The sequence below is a fragment of the Sinohyriopsis cumingii genome, chromosome 8 (assembly GCF_028554795.1).
Source record: "Sinohyriopsis cumingii isolate HCF-2022 chromosome 8, ASM2855479v2, whole genome shotgun sequence".
NCBI lineage: Eukaryota > Metazoa > Mollusca > Bivalvia > Unionida > Unionidae > Sinohyriopsis > Sinohyriopsis cumingii.
In genome coordinates this window covers 74168515-74191329 of record NC_142968.1, presented here as the reverse complement: position 1 = coordinate 74191329, position 22815 = coordinate 74168515, and the positions used below count along the sequence as shown (strand labels likewise).

Genomic DNA, 22815 nt, shown 5'->3' with positions numbered 1-22815 from the left:
GCAATAGTTGTAGTAGTAGTAGCAATAGTAGTACGATTTGCAGTAGTAGCAAATATAGTAGTAAAGTAATAGCTGTAGCAATTGTAGTAGAATTAGTAATAGTATTTATTGGAATAGTAGTAGAAGTATTATCTTCGCTAGCCAAATGCCGTCTATCCGTTTCCATTGCATAAACAGTGTGTTTGAATAGTTCCCAGCTGTAGCACTAAAACATTTACATTATCTTTAAGAATATTATTTTTGCTCTTGAAATCATATACTACTAATAGCAGTAGTAGTAGCAGTAGTAGTAGCAGCAGCAGTAATAGTAGTATATATTGTTATTTGTGTCGCCCTTGTTGTTGACCTAGGAGTAGTTGTTGTTTTAGAAATATAAGTGTGTGTGTTTGTGCCTCTGTGTGTGTGTGTATGTGATTTGGATTTTTAACGTAGCTTTAACAATGTTTCAGTCATATCGCTACGATGTCTGCAGTGTGGCAGTTTATGGAGATGTCTAGCACTGGGGCAACATGCCGCAGACATGTATCATGATGTCCACCCAGTCACATTATACTGACACCAGGCCGACCAGTCCTAACACTAACCTCTTTATGCTGATCGCGAAGCGAGGCAGCTGTTAATACCATTTTTGTAAGTCTTTGGAATGACCCACGACCACCCGCATCCGAGGCGGACGCTCTAATCACTAGGCCACCGGAAAGATAAATGACAAGGGAGTAGCCCCACAAAACATTTAAAAAATTGTGTGTATATTCTTCTTAAATTAAAAATAAAACAACAATCGGATATTGCTAAATAACACACTCACTGCTAAATGTTGCAGCATGCATAACTGAAAGAAATTGGAAATCAATATTAAGTAACAGTTATTAAATCACAAACGTTCAAATAGAAAATGTATTTTTTGTGGAAATAGTTTGTGAGATTAAAAATAATCCGATAATTGTATTCGTTAAAAGCAAATAATGTGAATCAATATGTAGCAAGGGCTGTTGGTAATGTACAATTAAGTACAGGTGGGTGGGTGATGGTAAGCTCATTGTGAAAAACAAAATGGCTACAAAATATGTTAATAGTGATTTCTCCATTTCTTTCAGTTATGTATCCTGCAACATTTAGCACTGAGTGTGTGAAAGAATAAACAATGCTATAAAAAATTCAAATTCCATTTTTGTCCACAGAGTTGTGATGCAATGTTCAGCAATATGGAGTCAGTATGTGCTGAAAATGAAATGCCACTGACACTTATTAGTACTCCATTTAGTAGCAAGGAGAAATAGCGTTTCTGTAAAACATGAAAAAATTGAATATCATCTGTTTTCTTGACTTACAGTTTGCAACAAAAAAATGGATTCTAAACAGTCCGGAACAACCTTGACAGTAGTGTCTTAAACAAAGTACGGAGGCCTGTACTGGCCATAAGCAACATTGTATGATGAAGGCAATAATAACACAATTCTACATATAGTTTGGCTGGTTTCTTAAGCAACCTATATCTTTGAAATGACTACACTGTACAACGGTATTGACTAATTTACCCATTGTTCAAATGTAATACACAAAGCAACATAAATAACTACTTATTATAAATACAGAAAATTGCCACTATTTCAACAGTATTAAGTAAATAACTAGCTGTACAAATAAGCGTCAAGTCTTTACTTAAACGTGGCCTAGTCGACATACCTTAGAATCCAAAGTAGAAAAGCACATTGATATATACACGAATACACGCCATATTCACCGTCATCCATATTGGGCTATACTTTGGTGAATATTCACAATTATTGACAATCGTGACACCCGATAAAACTGAATAAAGTTCCATCTACTGCTCGTATATCTTACCTGATCAGTTAGCAATTTGGTTAAAATGTGTCGTTTTGTTAATTTAAATCACACACGTACTTGGCAGCTAGTGTCTCCTAACACACTAGCGGAACCACATACTACAGCTACAACCGTTGTCATCGTTACAAGGCAAATTCTGCATAGATTCCACGTATGCATACTCATAAAGTTTATTTAGGAAAAGTAGTTAATGGCAAGTAATTTTTATTATATTTAGACGTGTATTAAGGACGGAAAACTGATGATATCCGATTATATACAATTTAACGGATTAATATTTCAAGAACTTAGTGCGGTAAGAGATGAAACGAAGTTAAATCTAAGTAAGCAAACACATTATTATATATTATGAATTTTAGGAATATTTCGGAATTATCTTTGATATGGAAAGTTTGATAGTCGGCGGGTTTCAGGTATGCATTTAATACGCCTGTCAGTCAAGGAACCGGGTTGACTAGACTAAGACCAATATGGCAGTCCCCATTGCATGGCATCGTTATGTTTGTCACGTTCATTGTATGCAAGGCCTAGTGCATATGAAAAATGTGACGCTCGTTGCATCTTGCTTAGTATTCATGGATCAAGACGATTACAATGCAATAACTCTTTAATAACTCATTCCGTAAAATGCAATATAAACTTGTTCTTTTAACTCATATAAATTCATGTTCTGCAAAACAGTTGTCCGTGAATATTTAAATGACAGTTATATAAGTTTCTAATTATAACTGTTCATTTATTGCGTACTATATGTTTAATTTGGCTATACCAACTCCGTCCACCCCACCCCGATAAGTCTATTGACAATAGCATTTAAATACAAAAAAAAAACTGTCAAAAGAATTGTTAGACTTGCCAGGGATCATCGTTACAAGCTGCGAATGATAATCCTATACTGTCCTTTTTTCCCGTGGCGACATATGTGAAGGAAGACTTTTTCGTTTCTTATTCATATGGATAAACCTGCTAAAACAAGCATCGGTAGCGGGAGTGCATGGCCTTTTAGCCTCATTGAATGACCTAATCAAATTGTCTCTTCCAAGGAGAGTTACGTTCTGATCGATCTGACATGTATTTTCACTGACCTGTACGAGACTTTTATGCTTTGTTGTTGATGGTGTGTTTTTATTTATGAACACTCGTGAAAACGAATCTCGGCACAGGCATACACAGGCAATATAGTATCGTAATGGACTGCATGCAATGTGGATTCGATGTGGACAATATGTGCACACCATCAGTGTTACTACCCAGATTGTAAAGCATCACATAGCTGCAATTGTGATGCCTAAAAGTACTAGAATTATTGATCTTTTTTTGAGGTGGTATATCCATATTATCATATGAATGAAATTTCTGATAATCCATGAAACTGTTGACACAGACACCGTGAGCATCTGCTGTGGATATCATTTCGAGAAATACTGCTGGAAACATTTTAAATATAAATTGTTGACCACTTATGTCTATTGATAACCAATGAAATCATTTTCAGCTGTACAGATGCCTATTTTAATCTCATTATTAAATTACAACCATTTATATTCGTGAAATACCAGGGACGTGCAAACGGAAGGACTATTTTCAACAAAACCATGGATGAAAACGTGCTTTACTGGCGGGTTCAATTGGAATAATGAATCAAACTTCGAGTTCCGGTAGCAATCTCTCTCTCTCTCTCTCTCTCTCTCTCTCTCTCTGATAAGCTTTAAAACCCACTTGCAATGTAAATACATACACTCGGATTCATTCGTGAGGATTGCAACAGATTGAAGTCTACCGATAACAATAAGTGTAGGCCATTTTGTATACAGGAATAATATACTTAATTTAATGGATAGTATTTTTCTCAGATCCTTACAATAACAGCTGTTTCATAAGTCTCGATATCGAAAAACAGAGCATGAGTCCGAAACCAGCAAGCTTACAACTGTATACCATATTTCTCGAACCACCTGAAAAAGGGTAGACTTAAAGAGACCACTACACAGGCTAAACTCCTTAAATATATCCCATTTTGCTACAATCTGGATGAAAACTGATGCTTAAGGTATAGGCCATAATATGAATACCAAATAAAAGAAAAACAATTAGCGTAGTGAAAGGTTATGGTGTATTTTCGGTCAGCCTAATGTGTATGTCCCGACAGGTTATCGTGTAGTTTCTGACAGGCTATGGTGTATATTCTAAGAGGATATGACGTATTTTCCGACAATAATTGCATATAAACAAAATGAGTAGACACTGTAATACAAGTGATCATTCCTGCAAATCAAACTAGTTTGCTCGTCACATAAAAAAAGCCAAATTGATAAACTCATTAAATGTTTAGGCTTTAATTCTGCTTTCCGTTGAATGCAAGTAAAGTTCTTCATCGTCAGCAAATCTCCATGAAAAATCAAGAACAATTATTGATGATTTTCCTGGAACTTCAACAGATTGAAGTAGCAGCTACTAGACTCACAGTAGTGGTACCTTAAAGAGGTGATACAAGTTGCACAATTTTTTTTAATTTTCTTCATGACTACATTGCATGAAAAAGCAGTTGATTTGTTCAATGAATGAAGTAGTGGTTTCTCCAAGAGATTACAAAAGCTGCACCTGTTTACTGAATTTTAGTTCTCTGTATCTGCAGCAAAATTGAGAATATATGAGCAATTTGGTTTCATTTTCTACAGTGTTGCTTGCTTCAGGGTACAAAATTATCTTCAAGACGGCGGTCTAAGTGTATCGTCAATCATACATAGCAAATATAAGTTGCAAATACACAGGTCATATATATATATATATATATATATATATATATATATATATATATATATATATATATATATATATATATATATGAATATGAATATGCAAGTTCAATACATTTCTAAAAATCAATAATTTATATTTATTATTAAATATTAAGCATTATACTTTAATGTAATTTTTACATAAAATTTAAAAATAAATATAGCCCAATTTTAGAAAACAAATTTTTTTAACTCTGGTAGCAGGTTTGATTCGAAGTGCACCTGTTCTCGCCCCCGCCCCTCCCCCACCCCACGCTCCAATTTTAAATGTGATATATAACCTTTAAATAAATGGAACTTGAGAAAATGTCTACCAGAAATGCGAAGCAAAACAGATAATAATTGCTTTCAATTTGGCAGACAAGTTGGATTCATTGTGTCCTAAATAGATTCTTAATCTATGTTTTTAACTGTTCAAAGTTATTTAAACTATTAAGAAGGGTCAATGTTATGATTTCATTCCATTGGAGAGGAATATTATAATATTTCTCACAAATTGAAATTCTCTATCTTTTACTGGTATTTGAAGCCATTTTGAATCTTCTAATTAAGTTACCCTACATAGAAACTTATCAGAAAGGTAGGATATCATACTTTTTGTCAAACTCTACTCAGAAATACTCCACTGACGTTTCCTGTGCCTAAACAATCATATTGATTCCATCATTTTGGAAGAACGGCACTACTTGCATTTATGTGAGTTTGGAAGAACGGCCTCTCTGCATTCCACTGATGTGATTTTGGAATAATGGCACTATTTCAAGTGATGGGATTTTGGAAGAACGGCATTATTTGCGCTGATATGAATTTGGAAGGACGGCACTATTTGCATTGACGCGATTTTGGAAGAAAAGCACTATTTGCAATGATGTGATTTTGGAAGAACGGCACTATTTGCATTGATGTGATTTTGGAAGAACGGCACTCTTTGCATTGGAAGTAACGCACTATTTCCATTGATGTCATTTCGGAAGAACGGCACTTTTTGTGTTGACGTGATTTTGGAAGAACTGCACTTTTTGCATTGTTGTGATTTTGGATGAACGGCACTCTTTGCATTGATGTGATTTTGGAAGAAAGGTACTATTTGCCTTGATGTGAGTTTGGAAGAACGGAACTATTTGCATTGATGTCATTTTGGAAGAACGGCACTCTTTGCATTGCATTGATGTGATTTTGGAAGAACGGCACTATTTGCATTGATGTGAGTTTGGAAGAACGGCACTAATGAATTTACGTGATTTTGGAAGAACAGCACTATTTGCATTGATGTGATTTCGGAAGAACAGCACTATCTACATTCAAGTGATTTTGGAAGAACGCCACTCTTTGCATTGATGTGATTTTGGATGAACGGTACTCTTTGCACTAATGTGATTTTGGAAGAACGGCACACTTTGCATTGATGTGATCTTGGAAGAACGGCACTCTCTGGACTGATGTTATTTTGGAAGAACAGCACTCATTGCACTGATGTGATTTTGTAAGGACGTCACTCTTTGCATTGATCTGATTTTAGATGAGAAGCACACTTTACATTGATGTGATTTTATGTGAAAGGCACTCTTTCATTAATGTGATTTTGGAAGAACGGCACTAATGCATTGACGTTATGTTGGAAGAACAGCACTCCTAGCGTTGATGTGATTTCGGAAGAACATCACTATTTGCATTATGTGATTTTCGAAGGACGACACTATCTGCATTTACGAGATTACGGAGGAACGGCACTCTTTTCATTGCATTAATGTGATTTTGGAGGAACGGTACTCCTTGCATTGCATTGATGTGATTTTTAAAGAACTGCACTCTTTGCATTGCATTAATGAGATTTTGTTGGAACGGCACTCTTTGTATTGTATTCATGTGACTTTGGAGGAACGACACTCTTTGCATTGATGTGATTATGGAAGGACGGCACTATTTGCATTAATGTGATTTTGGAAGGAACGGCACTATTTGCATTTACGTTATTTTGGAAGGACGGCACTATTTGCATTGATTTGATTTTGGACAAACGGCACTTTTTGCATTGCATTGATGTGATTTTGGAAGGACGGCACTATTTGCATTAATAAGATTTTGGAAGAAACGGCACTAATGCATTCACGTGATTTTAGAAGAACAGCACTATTTGCATTCATGTGATTTCGGAACAACAGCACTATATGCATTGAATTGATTTTGGAAGAACGGCACTCTTTGCATTGATATGATTTTGGATGAACGGTACTATTTGCATTAATGTGATTTTGGAAGAACCGCACTCTTTGCACTGATGTGATTTTGGAAGGACGTCACTCTTTGCATTGATGTGATATTAGATGAGCAGCACACTTTACATTGATGTGATTTTGTGTGAACGCCACTCTTTCATTAATGTGATTTTGGAAGAACGGCACTAATGCATTGACGTGATGTTGGAAGAACAGCACTCCTTGCTTTGATGTGATTTCGGAAGGAATATCACCATTTGCATTATGTGATTTTGGAAGGACGACACTACCCGCAGTTATGAGATTACGGAGGAACGGCACTCTTTTCATTGCATTAATGTGATTTTGGAGGAACGGCATTCTTTGCATTGCACTGATGTGATTTTGGAAGAACGGCACTCTTTGCATTGCATTAATGAGATTTTGTAGGAACGGCACTCTTTGTATTGCATTCATGTGACTTTGGAGGAAAGACACTCTTTGCATTGATGTAGTTATGGAAGGACGGCACTATTTGCATTTATGTGATTTTGGAAGGAACGGCACTATTAGCATTAATGTGATTTTGGAAGGACGGCACTATTTGCATTGAAGTGATTTTGGAAGGACGGCACTATTTGCATTGATGTGATTTTGAAGGAACGGCACAATTTGCATTGATGTGATTTTGGACGGACGGCACTATTTGCATTAATAAGATTTTGGAAGAAACGGCACTATTTGCATTGCACTGATGTGATTTTGGAAAGACGGCACTATTTACATTGATGTCATTTTGGAAGGAACGGCATTATTTGCATTGCATTGATGTGATATTGGAAGAACGGCACTATTTGCATTGCATTGATGTGATTTTGGAGAAACGGCACTATTTGCATTGATGTGATTTTGGAGGATCGGCACTCGTTACATTGCATTGATGTGATTTTGGAGAAACGACACTCTTTGCAGTGCATTGGTGTGATTTTGGAAGGACGGCACTCTTTGCATTTATGTGATTTTGGAAGGAACGGCACTATTAGCATTAATGTGATTTTGGAAGGATGGCACTATTTGCACTGATTTGATTTTGGAAGGACGGCACTATTTGCAATGATGTGATTTTGGAGGAACGACACTCTTTGTATTGCATTGATGTGATTTAGGAAGGACGGCACTATTTTCATTGATGTGATTTTGGAAGAATGGCACTATTTGCATTGCATTGATGTGATTTTAGAAAGAAGGCGCTATATGCATTGATATGATTTTAGAGGAACGGCACCAGCTGCAGTGCAATGATGTGATTTTGGAGGAACGGCACTCTTTGCATTGCATTAATGTGATTTTGGAAGGATGGCACTCTTTGATTTTATGTCATTTTGTAAGAACGGTACTCTTTGCATTGATGTGACTTTGGAAGGACGGCACTATTTGCATTGATGTGATTTTGGGCGAACGGCACTTTTTGTGTTGATGTGATTTTGGAAGGACAGCACTATTTGCATTTATGTGATTTTGGATGAAAGGCACTTTTTGCATTGATGTGATTTTGGAAGGACGGCACTATTTGCATTGATGTGATTTTGGACGAACGGCACTCTTTGCATTTGCATTGATGTGATTTTGTAAGGACGGCACTATTTGCATTGATGTGATTTGAGAAGGATGGCACCATTTGCATTACTGTGATTTTCGAAGGAACGGTACTATTTGTATTGCATTGATGTGATTTTGGACGAACGGAATTATTTGCATTGTACTGATTTGATTTTGGAGCAACGGCACTCTTTGTATTGATGTGATTTTGGAGGAACGGCACTCTTTCATTGCATTGATGTGATTTTGGAATGACAGCACTCTTTACATTGATGTGATTTTGTAAGGACGGCACTATTTGCGATAATCTGATTTTGGAAGGAACGGCACTATTTGCATTGCACTGATGTGATTTTGGAAGAACGGCACTATTTGCATTGATGTGATTTTGGAGGAACGGCACCCTCTGCATAGAACTGATGTGATTTTGTAAGAACGGCACTATTTGCATTGATTTATTTTGGAAGGACGGCACTATTTGCACTGATGTGATTTAGGAACGACGGTACTATTTGAATTGATGTGATTTTGGAGGAACGGCACTCTTTGCATTGCATTGATGTGATTTTAGAGGAACGGCACTCTTTGCATTGCAATGATGTGGTTTTGGAGGAACGGCACTCTTTGCTGTGCATTGATGTGATTTTGGAAGGACGGCACTATATACATTGATGTGATTTTGAAAGGACGTCAATATTTGCATTAATGTGATTTTGCAAGGAACGGCACTATTTGCATTGATGTAAGTTTGGAGGAACGGCACTCTTTGCATTGCACTGATATGATTTTTGAAGGACGGCACTGTTTGCATTGATGTGATTTTGGAGGAATGGCACTATTTGCATTTCATTGATGTGATTTTGGCAGGACGGCACAATTTGCATTGCAATGATGTGATTTTGGAAGAACTGTATATATATATATATATATATATATATATATATATATATATATATATATATATATATATATATATCTGTCTGTCAGTCTGTCCGTCCGTTCGTCTAGCTTTTAATCCCCCAACTCTTATGCATTGATTTTTTTTACGTCAAACAGATGAACCTATCAGACTTAGCTAATAACCTATTTTAACCTAGGCAAGTTCTATTTTCGCAAACAAGAGGAATACAAAAGGTTTCATTTCCTATGAACGTTTGTAAAAACACCCTCTTCGTGTGTTATCAAATGCAGATTTGTTTGTTTGGTTTCTTTTTTGTGTCCTTTAATCATGCGTATAATTTATAATAAACCCATTTATCTTATGATTTTCAGTGGGATCTGTGAAATGTCCGGATATTGCTGAACCGCAGGAAATACTTATCCAGGAAAATCTCGATGATCTTGCTGTTGACAATTACAACGTGACTCCCGGGTCCGTTGTCAATATTGGGTGTCTTTCAAAAGAATCGCACACGCTGACCGGGGCCAAAACGCTCACTTGCCTGGACACTGGTCAGTGGAATAATCCGTTACCGAAGTGTTTGCCCAAATCTTTGAACGACAACGTCCAGTTTACAAGCCAGCTGACTAGTAAGATTCTAAATGATTTGAAAGGAGTGCGTGTGTGTGTATTTGTGTGGGCGCATAGACGTGCGCGTGTGTATGTGTGTGTGTGTACGCGCGCGCATTGGCAGGAAAGAGTACTATAAAAACTTGAATTCCATAGTTTATTTACACAAACTTACCTGACTGTTTAATATTTCCAAAAGATTATGAATGCAAATCCCTGAGATGGCACTTAAGAACCAAATATGGCTGTTGGTTTCAGGATATGATAGAATGTATGACAACGAGTTTGATATTTAATTTATCTTCAGTTAGTATCTGTAATAGAAAAGTGCCATATTATAGGTATATATTGACCATTTCTCGAGCTAATAAAAATACATTTTAAATGAATAATTTAAGGGTGCAAGCATCCCAAAACTTTATAGCTATTTCCGGTGAAGCATGAAAATATGACTAAGATGAAGACCTTGATAAATTTGACCATGTTTTTTAAAAAATCACCGAATATTTCACGAAGAAATGTCAATGATTAGAGCTTATGATACTGAGCTCTTGACCGCACGCGTTAAAGGATAGATATAAAATCTGTCAGCAATTTCGGTTAATTACCTTCAGCTAACGGTGAAATCCCACAAACATATATTTATGACGACAAATCACATTTTCGCGATAAGAACTCTCCAACATTAGTCCATGCCTGTCAATGGTAAGTGAAAACATCATGGAGCCAGTGTTGAGAATTGGACTTCACTCTAGAGCCAGCATCCATCTCCTCCTAAGAAATATCGCTTCGGAAATTCTCTGTTATCGAGAAAAACACGGTCTAAAATACTGTTCATTGGCATTGCCGTATGTTCAGTTGATTTATTAACATACTAAACTGAATGAAAATAAACATTTTAGCTATATTTTTCTTTCACTTAATCCAGCTGTTTTGAATCTATGTTGATTTAGCTTCTGTGTTAAACGACTTATAATTTTCTCTTGATGCTAGTCTTTTCACAAGTGATGCTGCCACAATACATAGTTGTATAACCAAGAACAAAATATACCTACTTAGCTTATTTGCATACACAACCTCAGTGTTAATGTATCAGTTTATTGAGAAACTCAAATAAGATGATGCAAAAAAGGAAATGTCACATATATTGTAACGGAGTTTGAAAACAAATTTTTTTAATATATTCAAGACTAAAAAGTAATACTAAATTTTTAAACTAATACAGAGTTCTGATTCTCTGATAAAGACATCCTCCTTTCAAAGGTAAAAATTTTAAAAGAATTTATTTTCTACAAATTGTAATACAAATAAATGTTGACATTTAAAACATATACATTCTTTTTTACAAATATGTTTTAATGAATTTAGCGAAGACAGAGAAATGTCCGGACAATATGAAAAAATTAAAATTTAACACACAAAAATTAAAATAAAAGTTAAGTTTTAAAAAATTGTATACCTTGTGAATGACATTTATGCACACTTGTAAATTTCACTCCGTTTTAGTTACTACACCCCATACTTACTAAATAATTAAAAGGGAAGGTTAACACCCAGTCATCGACTATCCAACATCTTACATTTACTATCTAACACTCCACACGTACTATCCAACACACAAGTCGCTGTCTCTTAAATTGTATTTTACTATCTTACCTACAATAAAAACGACACGACAGACGGACATTTAAGTTTTCTTTTGTTTTCGTGATGTCAGAACCACAATGAAGTTTGAAGTCATAGCACCAAAGTTCACTTTATTCGTATATTCGTATATTCGTTATTTATTTATTTATTTATTTCATTGACTGTCTTTCGTTTCTGAATGTATTAAGTAGTAAGGGTTCTTCTACTTAGTTTATTTTGTTTCTCTAACTACAGAACATTGATAATGTTGTCAAAACGATCATCCTAGTCAGAAACAACATTATAACTGTTTGATGGTGAGTCAAGAACAAGCGTTAGGAAAGGATGTGGAAATGCATTGACTCTCATAGCAGAAGAGAAGATTCTGACAGAGTGTTATAAAGGCTTGTGTAACCAGTTCCAAAATCCAAAAACTTATATGAAAACGAAACGCTTCAAAGGGCTCACGAAAGAGAGTGCAGAGACTTCCCGTTCATCGACTTGCTTGAGAGATATTTCCAAGGAAAGGGTCAAGTGTGAACTTATGACTTATCAGTATCAGTGAAAGAATGAATACCAGGGAAATTTAATTACGGTTCTGAATTGCAATTCGAAAGAAGCTTCTTAGAATCCAATGGTGTATGCAAAAGATACACTTGATCATTAATATCCAAAGCTTATGCAGATACTACATTCATCGCCCATGAATTCATTGGATAGCCGTCCATGTTACCAGCGGCCATAGTTTTGAACATTTTGATTCTTATGTGTTAGCTACTTTGAAAGACGACATCGTTGACTTTACTAGAATGAGTGATGGATCCAATGAATTCAATAACATGAGATTACATGGATCAAATTCGATAGTGTGTGGACAATATTGTGTGTATTTTCATAGTTAATGCCGTGGTGGAGTCTCCTTAGCCCATTTAGTAAGATGTTTTGAAGGTGGTTTCTCTTGAAAGGATGACAAAATAGATATCACTCGCGTTTCAATTCATAATCCAAGCCTTTACGTGCCTTGGTCATGTCCTTTCTAATCGTTACCTATTGAGCGTAACACCTCATAACTACTTAGCGTTGTGTGCTCACGACCAATTTAATATTTACCGCTCACCGCCGAAAGGTCGAAAGCAACGTTTATTCAAAGTCATTGGGTCAGTCAGTAATCACTTCGCAACATCCATTTCTACTATCTTAATACAAAGTAAAACATAGGTGCAAATTTGCTGGTGATATTGTGTGCATATTTCACTTTATTCTCAATCGGCACCATTTCCTTAACATAATCGGTGTGAGGTTTTCAGTCACTACGTTTTGGATAATACGTATGGAGCGTTGGATAGTAATCAAAAAGTAGTTGTTGGATAGCAATCAAAAAGTCTTTGTTGTTTAGTAATAAAAATGTAGTTGTTGGAATGTAATCGAAAAATGTGTGTATAGTACGTTAAAGGTGCGTAATGGATAGTACTTCGAAAGTGGGTGGACCATGGTGCTAAAAAGTGGGTACTGAATATAATCTAAAACTTTTAACATTATATTTCACTTATTGGGAAATAGAGGCCCATCATTTTAGAAACATGTTTAGGTCTACATGTTACATGAATGAGTTTATTCAGCTCCATCATACCAAACCCTTAGACCCATACAAACTCATTATGTTAAACCCATGTATATGTTTAGCATTACAATCCCATATGGTCCATCATTTTAAAAGTGAGCTTAGGTACATATGTTGCATGTGTGGGCCTCTCTGGTCATGTCAAACTATAGACATGTGTGGCATTACCATTTCCATTTGAAGTCATAGAGACCCACCTTTTCAACACTGTGATTAGATCTATATGTTACATTAATGAGTTTCTCTGATCCCATCATGTTCAGCGGAGAGATAGTCTTAACATCAATGTTCCCTATATAATGCCATTGATGCCACAGATGTAAACGTAATGTTACTTCCCGTAAAGGTCTATAGTGTCGCATATTAGTAATGCCATTTTAATCAATTTAATATTTAAAACTATATTATGAACAAAGTCTAAGTCCTCTGACTGAGTGTAAATGCATAAATGTTACAAAATGGAAACGATAAGTGCATGAATCAAAGTCCTTGTCAATGCAAACTGTAATTGTAAAGCCGATTACCTGCTCACAACCATACGTTAACATATAAATTCCACACCCTTTTTCAAACGCAATCCCGAGTACTAATATTCCTGCTTAATGTGAAAGCCACCCTTCAATCCAGCCAAACGTAATTGCGGTTTATTTGATGAAGCTGAATGTCAGACATTTAGTTTCAAAACTTGAAGGAATTATGTTATCCCTGGCCTGTAATGAAATAACTACTTTATAAATGAAACGTCTATGCCTGGAGTGAGTATATCGGAACAGAGATTGCAATCTGGAGTGCAAATAATGAAATCGTTGAAACTACTTATATCGCTCATATTGATCGCATCAACAACGAATTATATATTACATATGAGCTTAGTAATCAAGAACCCATAAGGATTAAAATAGCTATCCAATAGTCTTTTACTTTTTGTACAATATACAGGACACCAATCTCTGCTTTGTTTGTTATTGGTTTATCTGAAGCGGCGACTAGCAGTTGCTAGGAATAACAGTACTTCATAAAGCACGTATGGAAGAGAGTTACCTCCCATACAGCAAGAAGAAATGGAACGCCCACATGGCATAAAGAAATATGGACCTGCTATATGGCAATAAGGAATATGTACCTGCCATATGGCAATAAGTTGTATGGACATGCCATATGTCAGTAGGAAATGGTATAATTTTATTTAGCTGCTTGATTTAGACTAGCATGTCACATCTCCGACCCGAATCACATCTAATGTACCAACCACGATATATAATATTTTTGTTTCAGGTTGTCACATCTCCAATGACAACCTAATTCACACGCCACGGTAGATCTTACTTAAGTCTAAGGTTGTTACATCCTCTACTCAAATGGCACCTAAACGTCATACACAACCTTATATCATGTTTACGTCACGCTGTGGCATGTGGCCGACCCGGATCTCAGCTGTTATCCGCTGCGACATGTTTTATGTTGTCAAATCTATTATCCGAATTACACTTGACTCATCCACAATGAAATATCATAGCTATGACCCAGATTGTTACATCTGAATCTGACCATATCTTTGTCGCAGATCGTTTACACTGTTCTGATATTTCTTGTCCTATTTACTCAGTAATTGACATTTATCCTGTGTGCGTTAGACGGCACAATTGCCCCATGGCTATTACAAGGAAAACGTTGTCAAAAGTAAAATGAAAAGCAGCTTGCAACAGCACACTTACCACTTGGTTCTCTTACGCCAAAATTTGACGCAACGAACTTGTGTACTGAAATTGTGACAGCCATGTTTACCCATCCCGCTTCAAATGGCAGATATCAATTTCTTACTATGTCCTTATACATGTTTAAAACACACGTGCTTCAATCAAAACTAAACATGAGAAAAAAATAAAACTTCTCCTTGATATATAGATGAAGCATAGAAACAAGTACGTTGTTGAAAATATTGTTACTGTAGGTAATTTGAACATAAATCACAAATCCTTTTTACGCCAGCTACGATACACTATTTTCAAAACAGTATTTAAAATCAAATATCCACGTCTAATCTATTATCATTTGTGCAGCCACATGACCGTGAACAACCCTAACGTGCTCAATTAGCCGCACCTCACTGACGTCATATTTACTGAGTTTATTGATATTAGTTAACAGCTTATGGGTCTGTTCATCCTAAAGATCATATAAGTGGTTAGAGCGTCTGTATCTGATGAGGGAGGTCGCGGATTCGAGCCCCAGCCGAGTCATACCAAAGACCTATAAAATAGGTACTAGCAGGTCCCTCGCTCGGCGCTCAGCATTAAGACGTTAGTGTCAGGATTGTTCGGCCTGGTGTTAGGATAATGTGACAGCAACATCATGCTTTAGGGCTAGACATCACTATAAACTGCCACACTGCAGACATCGTGGCAATATTACCAAGAAAATATTAAAGCTACGTTAAAAATCTAAATCACATACACGCATACTTATGTTTGTATCCATACTATTACCGAACCCAAAAATGACTGCGTTAAATTGATATTGTGTTTCTAAAATGAAAGACTGTCTTCTAATACCTATTTATTTCAACGATTAATATTTACTTATAATCTTCTCGATTACAATATAAGTAATTCCTGTGGCAATGATTGATCAAGCATTGCGCATTTAAATTTAAGGATCAGTGTAATGGTTGAATCTATCACATCAACAATGAACCTTAGAATATCAGCCCGAGTCTTCCCGTAACCGTTCAACTAGCTAGATTAACCCTATACGTAAAGTGATAGCAACCTTGTGCAACTAGATATAGCTCTGTTATCTCTGCCCGTTCCAAATTCTTTCCAAAAATGTTGCTAGGCACTTCGTTCTTCACCTTAATAAATATAAGCTCGTGCACACCAGTGAATCGGGTTTCTGAGTCCATCACTCTTCTTGAACAGCTTTGGGTATAGTTATATATGAATGAACACAAACGTTAGAGAAATGTGATGTTATATATATATATATATATATATATATATATATATATATATATATATATATATATATATATATATATATATATATATATATATATATAAAATAAAAACTTAGGTTTTTGGGAACATACCTCGGTAATCGTACATAATTTGTAACGGTAGATAAATGCTGTCTATTCACTGGAGTCTAATTTCATAAATGATTCAATACTGTTCATTGTGACACTGACATATTTTCCTATTACACATTTACTGGGGCCCCGAGTGGCCTAGTGGTCTAAAGCGCTGTCCGTTACGGATCACTGCCATCTCACTTCTGTCTGCGTGGGTTCGAGTCTCGGATTCGGCCAATGTGGGTATGTGAGAAAGCTTGCCAGTAGCTTCTCGTGGGTCGGTGGTTCTTTTGGGGGTTTTCCCGGATTCTTCCTCCACCATTAATACTGACCGCCATGTATAGATAGCGTGTGCTGAAACGTGGCGTTAAACCCCACAACAACAACAACATCAGCAGATGGCTCGAGCTGCAAAAAAGGCTTGGTCTCTATTTCCGGTTCCGACTGATGTAAATATATTTGCTTTGTAATCTACCAAGACAAGGGGAAAATATACGTATTAAATAGCTACGCGACAACAATTGACTGCTAAACAGGAACATAAATTATCTGCAAAATGTATTTTATTGATACATATTTCTTCTGAGACATTTCTGTGGACATTTATGGACGCGAGTCTACGTTGGAACATCTATATTGATCATATTTTGTTGATAAGTTCAACCCATATTACCCCGCATAAACGTATCTCTTTATATAGTATACAGCTTACATTTTTAAAAACAATCGTAAATGACTGTATTCCATCTCTTATTGTCGTTGGCTTATTGCATTATTATAAGGCATCATCATGTGACATTTTATTTTTAAAAAATAATTAAGTAAATAAACTCCAAAATTGAGCATTCAGATTTGTATTCAACTCTCATTTCAACACCCCATCTAGTGAAAATATTCAGAAAGCTGGATCGGCTTCTGTTCATGGTAAATTCGAATACTTCAACTCTCTTATTGTACATAAGCAGTAAATAACGTCGACGCATCGATACATATTTAGACCCCTTCCTCCTGCTTCTATCATTTATAAATGCGCATTGCCATTCTCCACTGAAGGCATTTCTATCACTAACTAAACAACTCGTTAAAATTTCCTTTTTTCTTCAGGGACTTTTATTTGGAATACGATTGCTTCCTCAGCCTGTCATTCAACTGCTTTGCAATCAATTAAACGTTCGGAAAATAAAGGCTGACAAGGACAATATATGTATTCATAGCATCATTTTGTGTACTAAATAGTGCCGACAAAATGTCTGTATTTGGCACGAATGCATACATGTTTTATTTTGCTGCTTTTTTGTGTTATATGTTTGTCGTGTGTTTCTGTGTTGCGTACCTAACTGTATGCTTGTAGTGTGGCGTTATTAGTCGTGCAGACATTTTGATAGATTTGTAAAGACGTGCAGCTTAATTACAGTGGTGGTGAGCTGGTCATTATATCATTAATTATGCGCACTGTGCGGATAAATACATCGAGCTCGAAATGGTAATGTGGCTTGCAGTCAAAAATGTAGCCTCTCTGCACACAGTACAAATAATGCGAAATAAATAAATGGTCATTCACAAAACTATAATTGATTGTTTGTTTATTGGTTTCATTGTTGTTTTCTATTTCCAGACGGAACCGGGAGCGCGCAAAATCTCGTTTTAGAGAGGTTTCCACTTATAGTTGGAATGTCCCTTCTTGGTATTGCATGTGTTTTTATCACAGTATTATTGGCTTATCTAATATACACCAACAGAAAGATACGGAGACAGAAGAAACGTGCGAAATACCAATCCCATTTTGCCATGTACAATATCAAGTGAGTATATTTATCTAAATTATTTAACAAAAGAATGAAGCATTTGAGTGATGACAATGCGATATCCCACCTCTGTCAATGATATCCCACCTCTGTATATATGTTCGTCATCTACGAAATCGCTAGAAGTAAATTCATCAATTGTGATATTTTTACTTGCTCTGTAGTAACCATGAAGAAGACAAGTTCCAGAAAGAGAAGTGTGGGGTGTCAAAAGAAAAATGTACTAAAATAGCAATTACAGTGTAAATTTCAAATATTTTAGAACACAAGTCGAATTTTACATGCATTAAATGCACGTATAGATGTTAATATGTGTGACGAATTTCATGTTACTCCACGACGTTTGCAGCACTGTGGGGGGATATTTACAAAAAGCGTGGAGATTTACAATAACAGTGACACATAGCTTTTGTACTTATTGTGTCTTTTTAAGAACTAGAAAATACAAAAGAAAGGGTATATTTAGTGGTCCTTATATGGTAATTAATTGTGATGTCATAACTTTAATTGGTTGTCGTAGGACACAATATATATGATTTGTACATACGGCCGATAGGCAACTTCCGTGGAAACACACGATTTACTCTGGATCTTCTTTAAAATCTCAAACGATGACAAATTAATTTCCACTTTACTTTCGCATCAAAACATTGCATTTTGATTTTATTTTAAAATGTCTGTCAGCTAAGACTGTAGTGGCCATCTAGGTCAGAAGACATTAAAAAATTAACATTTAGCAAATGTTCTCCCTAAATGCACAGGTGAATCCAGTCAGCTACTTTTAATTGGTCGAATGCCAGTGATAATATAAAAGTTAAATTATTTATCAAATCAGTTATAGGTTAACCCGATAAATCAACCCCAAATCTGTGTTGATACTGACGGACGATGCGTGGGTCAGATGTAACCAGTTCATTGAACTATACAATTTTGCTGCAAGTAAATCTTTCCGGAACAAACATGTGTACGCTTTAGACACATACTGGTACTTGGTAACAACCATATCTAGCGCGAAATTCAAACTGGCCGCAGGAAAGACGGTTGTGCTATTCCGCGTGGATTTACAAGTAGCCAAACATAGGATTTACTCCAGAAATGCAATGTACATGTAGCCAAAAGAACTCTTCAGGCGACGGTAGCTCCACATCTGCGAGAAATACCAGTAAGTGTATAAAAGGTATACCGATGCGAACAGACAAAACTGGCTACAGACTTTTGCATGTTTTAATGGATAGGTGAAATCAGCCCCTAAACCGAAAATCAATATCATCACGGGAGAGGGGCTGATTTATCAGCCTTGTTATGGGTATATCCTTGACAGAATCATGCTGGAATACTTGGCTTGTCTATGCACACATATCAGCTCACTATTGTGCAGAAATTATGTGATCGGCACGATTCCGGTTGATGAGGCGTACTGCGAATTTGTGGCGTCAGCTTTACTTAAATAGTGGAATGTTACAGACGATTTGAGGTCAGGGACTGTGAGTTAATGAATATATTTTATAAACGTTTGGTATACAATTTAAGTACAAAATAACTGATCATGTAAGAACAACACTTATAGAACTTATTGTGTCTAAACGATGGATGCGGTATTTGGATAGCCTTTCAACCCTTGATTTCAAACTCTTTCCTCGCTCTCCGAATAGTTGCTCAAAGAATGTTTTCATTTGTTGATGTAAGTGAAGTAGGTTTGAAACGACCATGGCATTTTGGCTTTTGTTCGTTTTTGTAGCCATGATGTTTTTAAAGAAATATATTCTACTTGTGATTTTATTTGAGTCGAAATAGACCCGAATTTTAAAACAAAAGGGGTGGGGGTGGTACGTTTTAAAGTACTTCACCAAGGGCTCAAAAGTACATTTCTTTCTGATTCTATCTACAATTAACAATTTTTTCTTTCTATTTTCTTTTAATATTCAGGACTACATCAACTGTAGAGAACCATGCAGCAACACGTGATCAATTAAATTGTTGGCGCGCTTTTGACACTGACACGTCATATCACGTGCCTTCGACGTCATACCACGTGCCTTTTTCCTCCGATTGTATGATTGAGAGTCTGGGATTCGCCTTCAGGCGTGACTCGTGGTCAGGACATTAAGTGATTTAAATGTTCCTAAAATTCCCCGAATGTTCCTTTATTATCTTGGCGAGGAAATTTATTGAAAACAGACAAAATGTGATCTCGTGGGAATATTGGATTAGATGTAGTCACAACGTTTTCTGCTCACATTCGCTGTTCTACCTTTAACTAACAGTATTAGTGGTCTGTATGCGCCATATTCATTTGGCTAATAAGCATGGTATCGATAACAGCTTTAATATCGTGAAAACAATGAACGATCCAAAGGAATCACTAGTCGATATTGATTTCATGTCATAATGCATACGATGGTCAAGCCAAGGCAATACAACTCCCAACCAATCCAACCCACCCACTTCCCCAAAATATTACACTGAAAGATTTAAATATTGCCAAACAATGAAAATGCTTTTGATGGAAGCACATTTTAAAAATAATTCTACTTGTGTTGGATTTTCAGACATATAAAGCTGTTGAAATTTGGTAATATGTCACAATTCATATGCCATCAAATACTATTTATTGCAATAAAAATTAAAGAATGTTTACAAAGATATATATATATATATATATATATATATATATATATATATATATATATAAACAATTATTGATCTCTACAATTTACGTCGTGAATACAATTTCGACAGTTTAATAAAGGGGTCTAATCTAATTACGTTCAGCTACTTTCACATTTTTATTTCTCTTTGAAATAGTGTAACGTGTTTATGTCAATAAAAAAAAAACTCAATCTAACATTTGCTCATGTCACTTTTATCAGCTGTTTTTATTTTTCCCCCACTGTTGAACTTAAACGTTTTTCACAAGCACGTGTTTACGAGTAATTAGAATGTGCTAATGCAACCGCCTATGAAAATGTGCACAGTTTGATGTTGCCTTCTAAAAGTGCGTGAAAATGTATGCCAAGAATTTGATTTCTTTTATACTCTGAAGCCTAATGAATGAAATGTACAAGAATAATTCATATCATGTACAGAGACTAAACTGTTACAAATCATTGTGGTATGGAATATAAACTGGTCTTATCGGAACGAGGATGAACTAAAGTAATCTGTACCAGTGTCTATTTATCCCACTGTTAAACCAAAACTTTAATCAAAAGCAGGTAACTTTTTCTTATCCGTGTTTCATCTTTGTTTATTATTGCCTGTAAGAAATTATGTTTAACATTTTGTCAAAAATAACCAGGATCTAGTCAAAACCAACGTCTTTCGGGTAAAACCCCCATTGATGACGAACTTTTCACTCATATTAACTCTTATAAAAGCGTGTTTTTTTGCCACTGAACAATTATTTAAATCGATGTTGAGGGTGTCATTCAACCGAGAATTAATTCTTACAATTATACAGCAGTTTGTTTACTAATAAAGATGTTGGCGTCTACTGTGCTAATACAGTATTCTATGAAAATGTGAACAGATTGATCTTGCCTTCTAAAAGCGTGATTATATGAAAATTTATGTGAAGAATTTGACTTACTTGATACTGTTAAATCTAATGGTTGAAACTTATAGAAATACTTCATATCTTGTAGAATAAACTGTTACAAATTACTGCAGTATGTGATATGTACCATTTGTTGATTTTTTTTTTGTTTCCAAACTATAATGAACGCAGGTATTTTATGTAATAGTCTTTTAGTCCTACATCAGAAAAATAGGTCCAAGCAATTTTCTCGTTTACGCAAAAATGTTAAATCAGGTTCCAAACGTTTTAAGGATAGCTAGTTATGCGATTTTACGAAATCGACGTGGTAAAGTAAATGTGTGTGTGTGTGTGTGTGTGTGAGAGAGAGAGAGAGAGAGAGAGAGAGAGAGATGTGCAAATACATATGGCTTATGGCCCTTCATAGTGCACCTGAACTTTACAGATATCATTGTGATTGATAGGTAGCAAGAGAAACATAAAAAAGAACCACAAGCCCAAATCAGTGCAAAAACGCAGGCTTATTTAAATTCAGTAAATAAGCAGACATGAAAAAGTGTAAAAATACGTGCACAAAAAGCTAAATTTCATCAGAGTTTTTTGATCAAAGTGGTACATTTTCCCAGAGGGATATATATCTTGTTTACAACAGACGTCAAACTGCAGTGAATTACAACTCTCAAAATGTACCTATTTGGACTAAATAGGCATATAAACTATCAGACATAACTACTTATCGGACATAACTGTCACTATTTTCTCTGCGTCTTGACTCTGTTATTTTAAGTTTTTATTCATAAGATTGATGTAGGGGAAATATAAGACATCATTAAGCGATATCAGTCCAAATGTAATTTTGTGCATGTCTGTAACTGACGGTTGTTGCAAATATAAGTGAGTGCAATAATGGGTGCTTCAACGTTAAATGAAACAAATTCTAATTAATTACATTTACGTTTTGAGACAGTTTACATACATTGTAATGTGATATCAAGAATCTAAATAATGATGTTTGGTCAAAATAAACATATGTAAATTTCTCAGACAATGAATAGGGGTATTATGAGTGTTAAGTACGTATCAGAAAGTTATGTTTATAGAGCTAAATACAAAAAAAAAGCTTTAAAAACAAATTGGATTTGGGACCGTTCCGGTGGCTTAAATGGTTAGCGCGTCCGCTTCGGATGTGGGAGGTCGCAGGATCG

The 22815-nt window shown here is 35.7% G+C and overlaps 1 protein-coding gene across 1 annotated transcript; it reads left to right on the top strand.

The window, feature by feature from the left end:
* The first annotated feature begins 2852 nt into the window (after positions 1-2852).
* LOC149793818 (uncharacterized) lies at positions 2853-20920 on the top strand. Its single transcript, XM_089967824.1, has 4 exons — positions 2853-3509; positions 9716-9973; positions 17886-18072; positions 20002-20920. Exons 1-4 carry the CDS (start codon positions 3488-3490, stop codon positions 20180-20182), a joined length of 648 nt encoding a protein of 215 aa, XP_089823950.1. The 5' UTR covers positions 2853-3487; the 3' UTR covers positions 20183-20920.
* Positions 20921-22815: the final 1895 nt, after the last annotated feature.